Consider the following 15000-nt stretch of genomic DNA (forward strand, 5'->3'; position numbering starts at 1 on the left):
CTGCATATATTTTAGATAAACAATTGCATTTGTAAGATCCAACACAGTAATTCCTATTGACACAATCCGTATAATTAAACATTGTATAAAAACCTTACTTTTTTTTAATAAAGAAACTTGAAAAATAAAAAACGTACATGACTGCTTTGATTTAACAATGGGCAGTTTCGTCGGAGTAGACATTTGTTAATTTGTTGGATTATATCTTTCAGATTTGTTAAGTAAAAAAATCAATAGAAAAGATTAAGGCCTTTATCGCGACGATGGTTTAATTGTAATGCGTAGAAGATCTGGCCCGCAGCTCGATAAAATAAGAAAAGATGATATATAATTTTTAAAAATCATTGGTTGTCAAATCGAAATAAAAATAAGTTTAAAAATTTGAATTCTTTTATATGTCACGTTTAACCTCTCTGAAAACTCATATGTACCTTTCAAAAAACCAAATGATGAATTACTGTATATTAATAATAACTTAAGTATTCCACCCGAAATTCTAAAATAATTCTCGATTACAATTAATAATAAATTATATACATAAAAAGCCTTGCCAGGCCTAGATATGTTCGAAGAGGTTTGGCAGATGACAAGGGGACACTGGCATGGCTATTTACTCAGATGAGTACGTACCAGCGTTCGAGTACTCACACAGCTATGGCTATAATTGTAGCCCTTGATTGTAAGATTTTTTGCTTTTGGCTGTAAATTTGGGGTAACTGATGTTACGCTGTTAGCAGATCTATTTGACAAATTTCTAAAAATTGATGCGTTCTCTTGTTTCTACCAAGCCCACTCTATAAGCTCTCCTGTGATTTTGTGGGAAACTTTCTTGAAAAAGAATAAAATGAACAACAAGCTTTTCACTGACATTAAAATTTACCTCCTCTTCAAGATAGGGCTACGTAACAGCATCTAAATGATTTCAAACGCCTTTTCAAACGTGTCAGCTTTAAACCGAACAACGGTATTATAAGGCACAACGGGACATGAACAACAATTACGTATGATCAGCTGTATGAGAACTAAATCCTACCATGTTTTTTTTAATTGTTATAGAGAATATAGTAATTTCATAAGGTATTATTTTTCCATAACTAAATAAATTGAAAGATATTTCTCCTAAACTACCAAACTCTAAAGTTAATAACAATTTAAAAAAAAAAGAAAAAAAATTTGTTACAAGAGTAAAATTGGATGAAAGGCTGCTTTTATATTCACAGATAGATGGATAGCATTGAAACTTAACTCTTAAAATATATTGTAATGATGTTTAGAGCTAAAATTTTTCTAAATATGACTTTTCTAAAAAGATTATTTTTACGAACTAAAGAAACTTTGCAAAAAACATGCGGAATTGAGTTTGAAGTTAACAGAAATGTTCTTAGCGTACCAATTTTATATAAGCTCTCTAGATGATCTCTAGAAAAAATTTCCAGATATTACCAACAAAAATAAGACTATATTAAATTTAAAACTAAATCAAAACGAAAATTTTTAGTTTTGGATCTCAATATATAGGGAAGTGGGGGCAAAATCGCCTTCGTAAGTTTCGATTAATTTTATATGAAAATAAACACGCTACACTTTTTGTCGTACATCTACATTTTACTTGTCACAGCTCAGATTATTTTCTGATTTTATTCCACGTTTGCATACTGTGTAGGCATTCTTTGTATTTTCAGTCTGAGTTTTCTCATTTGACATATACATAAATAAATATATATATATATATATATATATATATATATATATATATATATATATATATATATATATATATATATATATATATTTCAAAATTAAGAAATACGCAATTATGTACATACAATATAAAATAATATAATAATCACCAAATATACATAAATATAACAAGATATCAATTTATTCTCTTAGTTTATTTTAATTTTAATTTATATGTTCTTTATTTAAATGAAAAACTCATTTATAAAAATAAAATAAAAAAATTCGAAAATTTATTTCCAACATCTCAAAAAAAAATATTTTTATTCCATTTTTGCATGAACGCATTCAAGTCTGATGAATGTTATTATTTTAAATAGTAATTACTTGACTTTAATAAATATTAGAAGTATGTGGTTGTGCCTGCTGTGCGTCTTTGTGGTTATGCCCCAGTGGACAGTTTTTAGAAAGAATACAGTTTTATAGATTGCTTATTAGGTTACGTTGATATCAATAATGGTTTTCACTTGATGAAATAACGCTGATAGCACTTATCTTTAACACTAAAATCAAATATTGCGTAATCCTCAAAAGAATAGTATGGAAAAATATGATGTAAATATAATAATTTTATCGACATAAACATTAATATGCACAACTTCTCAGAAACACAACAGGCATCTTTTTTGCCATAAGCGAAATGAAGGAAACTGTTTTACTAACGACTGATTTTATTTTCGCCATATTAGGAAAAATTTTTCGAAAGGAAATGTTAAAAAGCGGTTGTGCCTCCATACGTGGTTATGCCCCCACTTCTCCTACACCTTTAAATGTTTCTTTTATAGAAAACTCAATCAAATATAAACAGATTTAGTTATATCGATGAAATATAAGTGATAATGTTAAATATATGTAAATATATATACAAATATATATATATATATATATATATATGTATATATATATATATATATATATATATATATATATATATATATATATATATATATATATATATATATATATATATATATATATATATATGTATATATGTATATATATATATACATATATATATATATATATACTGTATATATATATACATATATAATAATAAAAATAATAATAATAATATTAATAATAATAATATTGAATAGAGATTGTAGTACCATCATTTACAACAATTACAATAGTGATGAAGTAATTTAGAAGCACTAAAACATGCTGGCTTTGAGTTTGAAAAAGCGTTTATTAAAAGTTCATATTTTAGTTTTTTTTAAATGTTTCCAAAGAGGTTGAGTTTTGCGTGGTCATAGATAAACCATTCCAAATTCGAGGTGCAGTCATTTAAAAAGATTTTGAGCTCAGAGAAGTTTTTCGTTGACGACGTGTAAGTTGACAACTGTCTAATGATCTAGTATTTTGTTTTGAAGTTCGGACTTCTAGGAGTTCAAATAAATATGCAGGAGATTTAGATAATAAAATTTTATATGTGATAACTGATATCTTATAGATTATTCTTTGATTTATTGGTAACCAATGAAGAGATTTCAGCAATATTTCTGAATTTAAATGATTAGGAGAATGGACAACGATTCGAGATAAACGATTTTGAATTTGTTGGAGTTTTTTAATATTTTTTTCATAAGCAAACGACTGTTACAATAGTCAAGCTGAGAGTTAACAATTCCACATGCACACATGCAATTGTATTTGCAGCTTCTTTAGTCGGACATGGACGAATGTGGCGAAGTGCACGAATATGGTAACTACAGGATTTAATAGTGTTGTTTATGTGCTTGTCCATAGAGAGCGAATAATCTAGGGTGACACCAAGGATTTTTACTGAATTCATCCTAGTTAGTGTTGTTTCAGAAAAAACAATTTTAAATCATTTTGATGCTTGTTAATTTGTTTTTTAGATCAAAATAAAGCAGCTTCTGTTTTATTTGGGTTGAGATGAAGTTCATTTTCTAGAAACCACTTTGTTACTGTATCAGCAAACACATTGATTTCATTAATACTATCTCTGCCTGGGTTGATGATAGTGTAAAGTTGGGTATCCTCAGCATATTAATGATGATTAGTACTGAGTTTAGCTATAATACAATATATAGGTGAAACAAACATCGAAAACAGAAATGGGTCTAACAGACTACCATGTGGTGCTCTTGTTAAACTTGCTATTGATCTAGATTTCGTTGATCCAATAGAAACAAAAGATTTTTGAGAGTGCATGTATGATGTCAGCCATTTTAGTGCAATATCTGTGACACCAAATTAATCTTTAATACAGGAAATCAGCAGGCTGTGATCAATTGTATCAAATGCTGAAGATATAGTGATTACATCTGGATTTATGAATTGCTGCTGATGACTCATTATATATATATATATATATATATATATATATATGCATATATATATATATATATATATATATATATATATATATATATATATATATAAAGTAAAATAGAGTGTTCCGTCCTTTTAAGAATCTGTTTCGTAGAACACTCTTTGAATTTTTTTAAAATTTATATATTAACAAAGTTCTGGCTGCAGCGCATAGTGTGCCGGAAAGCTGTGTCAACAAGGGCGAGTGTTTTGATTTAATGTATGCTTTAAATTTCTTGGCATACTTTCTAATACAATTCTAAAAAGAAGCTAGCAATATCAGCTGCCTTTGTTGTTTTTTATCTAATTTAATTTTTTGCTTTGTTTTTTACTTCAAGTGAACCTACTGGCAAAGAAAACAAATTTAAAACGGTGGTGCAGCATTTACAATTTCTTCTCTTAGTTTATTTTTAGGCGCTTTTGCCATCTCATCTATATTTTGAGATGACTGAAGGCCGTTGAAAAGACTAAGATCGGTGAATGAAGAGGCTATGCAATCTGAAACATTAGAAACCTTTTATACCAATTCTCAGAGATGCTGCTTAATTGTGTGCCTCATTTAGTTCTGCCACTTAACAATTGATATATGTAAACATTTTATTTCCGTAAAGCTTTTTCATATTATGTACCAAGTTGTCCAACGTCTGATTTTTTCAGTCTTTGTAGTATGAGAAATTAGCAACACGATGCGCACTTCTGCGCCAAGTGTTAAATATATGGCTGGAAAATTTTCTGCACGTGTAGCGTGACCATTGGGTGTCTGCAAAACCTTCTTTTCCTATTCGACTTTTTTTATTGTGTACTAAATACGATTTCCGGTCGTGCGCCGTTTTTCATTTCTGGCTTTAACCTTTTGAGTTTGTCAATTATTGTTATTATTGGTGGAAAATGGAATCCTGCTGCGGAAATACAGACTACGGGTCTGGCTGAATTTTCTTTATTGAAAATAATAATTCCAACTCAATTTTTACTCCTTACACTGATGATTTTAATTTGACCATCTTGTACTGTTGATACTTGTACTGTTGCTGGTTTGTTAGTTGCTAGTACCTCTTTTACTGTTGCTAGTTTCAACCATACTGAAAATCTGTCAGAAAATTAGCTTTTCTGTCATGCATAATTTTGAAGATAGGTTAAAGAGATTGCAAACGTTCTTTGTTGGGTCCCTGTGCTCGTGTAACAAATGTTGAGTCAGGCTCACGAAGTGACACTTTTGGATTACTTTACATAAAGTTATAACGCCAATGTTTGCCTACCATTAAAGTTTATTCTTTTAGATAAGTTATTTTTATTAAAATAATTTTATAACTAATTACTAAGTTATTTGTAACGTTGTTAGCATCATCAGTTTCGAAAAACTTAGCATCAAAACACATCAACCATAAATCATCAATCTTCAATTCAAATTTCGTTGGTACTAAAACAAATAGTGATCCCCTAACTATGGTTCAATTTCTATCTATAATTTAACTCTTGATAATAAAACTTTAGATTTGAAACAGCACTTTGGTTTTGTTGTTTATATTGCTTGATAATAATGCTATTAAAAGAAAAAAATACAAGTTTATGCTGATTTCGCTTTTCTTCAACAGCTTTTTAAAAGTGTTCAACTTTCTGTTTTCCATACTTGCATTTAAAATAAAATAAGAATTTATTTACTAAAAACTAAAATATGTAAGTCTGTCTTCAACATGCTCATGTCGTTCTTAATTTTTTTTTATATAAATTTTATTGATGAAACTTGTAAAGCAAGAAAATTGTAAAATGTTTTTTCGAAACGAAATCAATAGTAATAATAATAATAATAATAAAAATAACAAAAATAATAATAACAATATTGATAACAATAGTAATAACAACAAAAACAATAATAACAATAATATCAATAATAATAATAACTTGCAGAAAACAACACGTAACACAGGTTATGGTCGGTCTGTTTCGTAATTAATTTGTAGTGGCTGTTTTCCAGAATTCAAAGTTGCAAAACATTACTTAATACCCTTTTAGAAAAACGCCTTCAAATTGAAAAAATCAAGCCACCTGTCAAAATAACATAAAAAGAGGAGGTAAATAGTTTACCAATTAATTAACGTTATTTGAGTCATTTATAACTGACGCAGGTCATATTAGTGTGAAAGACAGAGCCATTTTTCTCGACATTACTAAGTTCAACACGATACGTTTTTAGTTACTGGCACAAAATAGTAACACTTCATATTGCTTTAAGTGGCGAAACACTAGAGCTTAATTCTTGTTCTGTTTTTTATAACATGCACTTTAACTAATTAATAAGATTAATATAAAGTGAACATAAATTATACAAGAGTTATTAATTTTTTGGTATCGACGTGATACATTTGTCTTTTAAAATGAAAATTGTCTTTAAAATGTTAAATGCACACTAAATAAATTTTTCAAAATAACTAAGCAATTCAGCTCAAATACCTTTGAAACAAAAAAAAATTTACTTTACAATCAAACATGTGTTTAACAAATTGAAAAAAATATTTAAACTTTGATCTCTTATATTGCATTAATGCGTCGTATGACAAACCTAACATAAAAATTGTAACAGATAAAAAGATATTAAAAAAAAAAAAAACAACAACTGAAAAACAATTTACCTGCTTTTCGGTAGCTTGTTGTCATACTTAAGTTGCTGTCATGATGCAGCTTGTAGGTGTTGTTTTATGATGTTAATTCAAGTTGGCTTTTAGTAAACTTTAGTTTAATTTAAGAGACATTACAATAGATTTATAATATTTTAATTAAAAGGCAAAATAAGAAATGCTTCAAGGAGCCAAACTATAAACATTAAAGACAAAAAATCAAATTGAGATATATATAGACTGCATTTATATAGCAAAATATATTGTCTTGGCTTAAAGTTAAATTTAAAAGCAGTGTTTTCAATAAATTAAATTACCAAATAATTATTTTTAACAATAGAATGTAGCATCCTTATATAATGATAACTGGGTTATGAATCAATTTAACTATATTTAAGTTTAATCGGTGAAAAACAAATAAAATTTTAACTGAAGAAGACCAAAACACACCGAATGTATAACATAATATATTGTTAAAAAAAATTACAAATTAAAATAAAAACAATTACAAATTAAAAAAAAACAACAACTACAAATTAAAAAAAAAAAAATTACAAAGTTAAAAAAAATAAAAATAAGTCTCCGAAGAAAACAGCAACAAAAAAGTTATAAATATTTTAACTGATAGAAGGCATTTACAACCTTTTGGTTGCTATTTTTTTTCTTCGGCGTCTCTCAACACCTCTGATTGGATCAGCCCTCAATTTGAAGGAGAGCTCATCGTTAATGCCATTACTGCAGTACTAATTAATGGACCTCTCCGAAAGAGGTCCTTAATGTTGGGAGCAATAATTTCCGTACTGCTCAAATGCTAACGAATCTAAAATCTCAAAAGCTCTCAATTATTAACGACACTAAAATTAAAATTTAAGAATATAATAAAATTAGAAATATTTGCAATTTTATTTAATCAAATTATTAAGCATAACCTCACCATTTTCACAGGATGATGAGGATGCTAAGAATAAAAAAAATAGACTAAATTAAAATGGGTTAAACGTGTGAAAAATTTTATTTTGATAAAAATTTGAGTAAAAGGCGTACAGCTTAAAAATATCATATTTAAATTAAATAATTCTTTTACTTATTGCACATATTTCTTCATACAAATAATATAAAATTTAAAACTTAGCCCTACCAGTTATGCTTCTACTCGACATTATAGACAAAAAATATACCTCAGAATAATCGATAAAATAATATATACTTATAAATAAATATATAATTATAATTTCTTTATCTATTCCCTTGATTTTCTTCCATAAAGTTGTCTAAAGTAAGAAAAAAGATGACTGAAGTTAAAACTAATCAAAGGTAAACTAAAAATAACTATAAACTAAAAAGTCTGGTGTCCCCACAAGGTTCAAAGGAAAGACGTTTGTTATCCAGAAACGACTTTTCACTTTTTTTATTTAATTTCATTTGTTTTTTGTTAAAATTATATTTCATGTGGCTTAAGACAATTTAAATAAAACACTAAAAAAATAACATAAATTTAACAATCAAGGAAAAGCAAAAAAAGACAAATTATTTTTCTATTCCCTCTCTCTCACGGAAAGTTTAAAGTAATCAATTAGTATTCCTCTAATTTTTTTATCTTTAAGGGTAGTTAAACAAAGATGTTTAAGTCATGATTCATATTTAAGTTTACTTAAAGCAGGTACTAGTTTAGTAGCTCGTTTTTGAATTTCTTTAAGATTTTCCATGTCTTTTCAAGATGTCTTTTTTTCTATGAGGATTCCATGCTTAAGAAAGTGTTACAAGATGAGGTCTTACAAATAACGGGTACAAAATCTTAAATAATTTTACGTTCCAATAACTAAAAGTTAGCTCAAGCATTCCGAGAATACAATTAGCTTTTGACGCGGATTTTTGGCATTGGATTTTTCATTATAAGTTGTTAGTAATTATAAGACCAAGATCACGTTCGGATATTGCTTCCTGTACTTTTTGACCATTTATATAATATTTAAGTTTATAAATGTTGTTATTTTTTTTCTTTTTATATACATAACTTTACATTAATAAAAATCTGTCTTACTATGAATTTTAAATTTCTTCTCTTTTTTATTGACAGTATAATTTTCAGTAGGACCTAAGTTCTTGGGTTTATTGTATAAATTTATAAATACCTACTGTTTTACTTCAAATTGAACAAAAACATTCTAAAAAACATTTTAGTTACTTAATAAAAATTAAAATCTTTTCAATCTTACTACCACTCTCTTCATTGTCGGCAACTTAGCAGAAAAACAAACAAACAAATAACTGATAGCATAACTTCACTTTGGGAGTAGGTTACAAAGTACATTGAATTGATCTTTGACCTATTTATTCTGTTCTAACAGTCTACAAAATCATCAATAAACTATAACTATTTTCAACAACCTGGTGTTATTTAACAATGATATATTTTTTAAGTAATTAAAGAATATTTGAGACTATATTATATAACATTTTAAATGCCTGCAATTTATAACCTACATCAAAGAAAACAGATATATTAAAAAGTATTTTTATTCCATTTTAAAACGTAAAATGCATTTTTAACTTACTTTCTCCAATTATACTGGTGTCATCTAAAATGAATATTTGTTTTAGAAATAATTGTTTTTGGCTTTTAGTGAATAGTTAAAAACAGTAATTTTATATAATAAAATTACCTATTTATCATTTTTAACAATAGACGCCAACGTGAAGATAAGCCAAATTCCTATTAACTCAAAAGATAACAAAAAAACAACATTACAGCAATAACACACAACAATAGAACACACCATAAATTAATATAATATGCATATAACCCAACTTAAGGAACATAAAATTCATATATAACAGAACATAAGTAATAACATTTCGCAAAATGTTATTAAAATATATGATTATGTATATTTAGAATAATTAATAATAAAAGCTTAGCTTTTTTTATTAAATACTCTAATCTAGCCACTAGGATGCACACACCAGTGTAATTTAGTGCCGGTCCCAAGCCCGTATAAATAGAGAGGGTTGCGTCAGGAATGATATTCGGTGTAAAAACTGCGCCAAATTAAATGATGCAGATCAACAATAGAAATTTCATACCAGATTGGTCGGGGCCCGGGTAAACAAAGACCGCCTCTGGTGCTGTTGCCCAACAGAGCATTGGTTGAAATTGGGCTATTGTTGGGACAAGGAAAAAGAGGAGATGGAAAGAGGGGAAGAGAGCTCTGAAGATGAAAAAGAGGAGGATGAGCAGGAAGGTGAAGGTTAAATTTGGTACGTTGAATGTGGGCTCTATGGCCTATAAAGGGAGAGAGCTAGCTGATGCGATAGAGAGGAGGAAGTTAGACATACTGAGTGTACAGGAGACCAGGTGCAAGGGAAGCAAGACCAAGAGCATTGGCGGTGGCTTCAATCTCTTCTATCATGGTGTTGACAAGAAGAGAAATGGAGTAGGGGTAATTCTGTAAGAGGAATTTAGCAAGAGCGTAGTGGAGGTAAAGAGAGTAAGTGACAGAGTGATCTGTGTAAAGTTAGAGATTGATGGGGTGGTGAAGGACAAGCGGTGGTAGATTTTGCTAAAAGGATTAAGATGGGTGTAGTTAACATTTATTTTAAGAAAAAGGAAGTGCACAGGTTGACGTATAAGAGTGGGGGAAGAGGCACACAGGTCAACTATATCCCTTATAAGAAAAGAAACATGAAAGAGGTTAGTGATTGCAAGGTGGTACCAGGAGAGATTGTAGCTAAACAACATAGGATGGTGATATGTACGATAGTTTTAAAGGTGAAGAAGAAAAAGAAAGTGAGAGCAGAACCTAAGATCAGGTGGTGGAAGTCAAAGGATGAGAACTGTTGTGTAAAGTTCAAGGATAAGGTGAGACAGGCACTGGGTGGTGGTGTTCTGGATACCTGGGATGATGTGTCAAATACAGTCAGGGATGTGGCTTGGAAGACACTTGGTGTGACATCAGGACAGAAGAAAATAGACAAGGAGACGTGGTGGTGGAATGAGGATGTTCACGAAAGTATAAGAGGAACGCTAAAAAGAATTTGCATTTTCAGCAAGACAAAGAAAGTAGACAAAATTACAAGGTGACGTGTGGCAAGCTAAAGAGAGCATTGGCAAAAGCTAAAGAAAAGGCATATAGTAATATGTATGATAAGTTGAACACTAAGGAAGGGGAAAAGGATCTGTTCAGATTGGCTAGAGAGAAAAACCGTGATGGGCAGGAGTGCAGCAGTTTAGGATGATTAAGGATAAAGATGGAAATGTATTGTCTAGTGAGGATAGTGTCTTGGGAAGTTGGAAGGAGTATTTTGAGGAACTGATGAATCAAGAAAATGATAAGGAAGGAAGTTAGAAGAGACAAAGGTTGTAAATCAGGAGGTTCCCCAGGTGAGCATGGAGGAAAGAAGGGCTGCAATTTGGAAAATGAAGTGTGGTAACGCAGTTGGACCGGATGATATTCAGTTAAGGCTTGGAATTGTTTGGGAGAGATAGTGGTGGAGTTTTTGACAGGGTTATTTAACAGACTCTCGCAGGGTCAGAAGATACCTGAGGAGTTGTGGCAGCATTATGGTGTTAATTTTCTAGATTAAGGGCAACTTTAGGAGTTGTAGTAAATACAGGGGAATAAAGTTAATCAGTCACAGCCTGAAAATCTGGGAACAAGTGGTGGAAGCTCAGCTTAGATGAAAAGTAGAGATCTGTAAGCAGCAGTATGGTTTCATGCCAGCTAAGTGCACCACAGATGCTATGTTTGCTCTGAAAGTGTTAATGGAGAAGTATAGGCAAGGACAGAAGGAGTCTTATTGTGTGCTTGTGGACTTAGAGAAAGCTAATAATAGATTTCCGAGACAGGAGCTGTGGCATTATATGAGGAGGTAAGGAGTACCGGAAAAGTAAATGAGGGCGGTGAAGGATATGTGTGAGAACAGTATGACAACAGTGAGATGTGCTGTAGGAATGACGGACAGATTCAAAATGGAGGTAGGATAACATCAGGTATTAGCCCAGAGTCCCTTCCTATTCGCAATTGTCATGGGTAGACTGACGTAGTTTATAAAGAGTTTCCTTAGATTATTATAGTTCCTGATGACATTGTTATCTGTAGTAAGAGTAAAGAGCAAGTGGAGGTAAACTTGGAAAGATGGATGTATGCTTTGGAAAGCAGGGTAATGAAAGTGAGCCGGAGTAAAACAAAGTACATGTGTGTCAATGAGAGGGTAGACAAAGGACAGGTCAAGAAATAAGGAGTTGATTTGGTGAAGGTCGACAATTTTACCTACTTAGGGTCGCGGGTACAGAGTAATGGAGAAAGTGAAAGGGAGGTAAGGAAAAGAATGCAGGAAGGGTGGTGTGGATGGCAATATGTGTCTGGTGTGATGTGAGATAGAAAGGTATCAGCTAGAATGAAGAGTAAGATCTAATAAAATTATTAAAGTTAATATTTATTAAAAGTTACTTGTTCGTAAATAAGCACCTTTTTTTATATTACTTATTTATAACATTGGTAAAGTTGCAGGAATATATACTTTTGTTTAGAATAAATTAAGGAAACATATTTTTAGTGCTTTTAGTTTTGTTAGTGTTTAGAAAAATACTTGACATTTTGAAACATAGTGCTATTTGAATTTGGCATTATATTATTGTGATCATAAAACAAAGTGGTGCTATAGTTTTTTTTTATACTATTGGCATTGCGGCTTGTGTATTATTGTAATGTGGCATTGTGGCTTTTGGTGCCACTTTTAATCCAAAGTAAAATTAAAATGATATCTAATATCCTAATATTTAGAAAAAGAGTGATAAAGATCAACCATCAACTTCCAAAACAGAAGATCTCTCTCACAAATATTCAAAAAAGCATCACAAATCATGTCAAAGCGCGATAGTACAGTCTAGTAACAAATCTGATGATAATCACCATGGAAATAAAGACGAAAAAAATTTAAAAGAAAAAACAAAACACAAAGAAAAAGAAGATACTCCAATAGAGGTACAGTATTATAATTATTATACTAAGTTTTTCAAACTTATTTTGAAAACAATATAGCTAATGGAATTCTCCTAATGTCATTGCACATAATATGTTTTTAAATGTCAATGAGTACTTAGTATTTATATTAAATGAATGCATGTTTGATATTTAACATTAAAGATAAATATTTATTCCTTTAAAGGGAAACAACGTTGATGATTACAAGTATGATGATGAGGTTGAAAAGTGTGATGATAACGACTTTAATGAAGATAATAGTGATGATAAAGATAAGAGTGATGTTGAAGCACAGAGTAAATATATTGATGATGCAAAAAAACAAAATGAAAATAACTCAAAAATACTGCTTAAATCTGTAAGTACTTTTTATATATTAGGGTTCATTATAAAAAATGAAATTTTGAAAACTTTCGATTAAAACGGTACCGAAGTACTTTCATACCACATGACTTAGTAGAGTAAAAACAATTTTACAATAATTCCTCAACTAACTAAACAACCACAGGAACATCAAGAGAGCCGTCCACGTATGCACATCGATTAAACGGCTCTCAGTAGTTAGGCTTAGAAAAGAGCTGATTTTCATTATTATCACCTATTACCCTGATAAAGATATTCATGAGCAAACACAATAGTTGCTAAAACCGGATTTGGGGATATCAATCTTCATACAAAACAAAGTTTGTTAAACTTGATGTTTATAAGTTTGCCTTTAAATAAACGCATAGAGAGTTACAGTCAACACTCATCTAGGAACTATTAACGCAGCCTTTGTCCCTTTGGTACAGCTTAGCAACCAAACTGAGTTTACTGTTGCAATCATTACAAACTCTTAATCTCCGTCAGTGTTTGATAGAGGTATAGGAATCAATAAGCTTAGAACTGCAAGGTAAGCGGATCTAACTATTGATGGCTCATCCCTCTTTGCTCCTTTACTTTGATCCTATTGCTTGTATACGCTTTTAATTTCTCTTTTGTTGAAACTTTTGTAGCTGCTCTTGAGATGTGTTATATCTCTTACTCTCGTCAACGCTTGAGTTGTCCGAAAGGAGCAACTCAAGTTGAAATAATGAACAAAGTGCTACCATCTGGTACTAAACATACATTTCACAAGATGGCTTAATGAATATCATACCAAGCAACCAACGCTCCGTTACAGCATTACAATTCAATTTAAAATTTCTTAAGCCATTTATAGTTTATTGGCTGTTATAAAACGGTGAAGTCAAATGTGTCTTGCATGCTAGTTTTAGGTGCATGGAGGTGGGAGGGGGGGGGAGCAGTATTATTAAAATTTCAGCTTAGCTAAACCTGCTTGGCTTACAAAACAACAGTGAACCAGTCAAAATGTTTATATAGGTTCATAATTTTACTATAGTTAAAAATTTATGCATATTTTTTTGAATCAGAGGCATTTTTATATAAAGGCTAAAAAATATCAATCCCATTATATCTGAGTAGCATGTAATAATATTATCTTTAAAATGCATTTATTATTATTTTAAGGAAACTGCTCCGTTGATAGAAAAAGTTGATGTTTTTAAACCAAACTTGAATAAAGTTGTTGTTGTTGTGGGATCAACAGGAACTGGGAAATCTACTATTATCAATATGTTATACAATGACTCTGTCTTGAAAGAAAACTTAAATCAACCATGTGAAATAGGAGCAACATCGAATTCGGTCACGAAAAAAATGTTGTGGATATTTAATGCTCGAAATCTAACAATATATGCGGATACAGTTGGGCTCAGCGATCCTCATCAGTCAGACTCTCAGATCGCATCAGATCTAAAGAAATTTATAGAAGCATCAAAAGGTGGCGTCCACTGCATTATTATCGTTTTAAGATACGGTCGCATAACTCGTGAAGAACGAATAAATTTGGAAATAATTAAAAATTTGTTTGACAAAAATTGGATAAACAATTGCATTGTTGTAGCAACATTCTTTGATGGAGATGTGAACTCTGTCACTCAGGTAATTGATGAAGATGCTCAAGAAAAAGCAATTCTTGGATGGACTCATAATGACGCAGATACATCGGCATTATTTAACAAAATCAAAGGAAAAGTTATTTTGACTGATAATTCATTGGGAAGGCACGAGGAAGCTAACAGGTAAAAATATGAAGTACATGAATGTCCTAGATCTATCAAAATTAAATTTATTAAAAAAATATATATTTATGTACAAATATTAGAAAAACAAGCTGCCAAATGTATTTTCAAATATTCTTACAAAGGCTTTTTCTCAAAAATCCAATTATAGCTCAAATACAAATTACAGCTATTGCTTGAGCTATTGTTGAAGTTGGTAATTTT

The 15000-nt window shown here is 30.3% G+C and overlaps 1 protein-coding gene across 1 annotated transcript in view; it reads left to right on the forward strand.

Annotated features, from left to right (window-relative positions):
• The window catches only part of LOC136083605 (phosphatidylinositol 4-phosphate 5-kinase-like), a 34661-nt gene that overhangs the window by 16855 nt on the left and 2806 nt on the right, over nt 1-15000 (forward strand). The window contains exons 2-4 of the mRNA XM_065803063.1: nt 12473-12673; nt 12858-13031; nt 14183-14796. Of these exons, the coding sequence (XP_065659135.1) occupies nt 12473-12673; nt 12858-13031; nt 14183-14796 (989 nt within the window). The remainder of the gene's footprint in view (nt 1-12472; nt 12674-12857; nt 13032-14182; nt 14797-15000) is intronic.

Source organism: Hydra vulgaris, chromosome 08 (genome assembly GCF_038396675.1).
Source record: "Hydra vulgaris chromosome 08, alternate assembly HydraT2T_AEP".
Lineage (NCBI taxonomy): Eukaryota > Metazoa > Cnidaria > Hydrozoa > Anthoathecata > Hydridae > Hydra > Hydra vulgaris.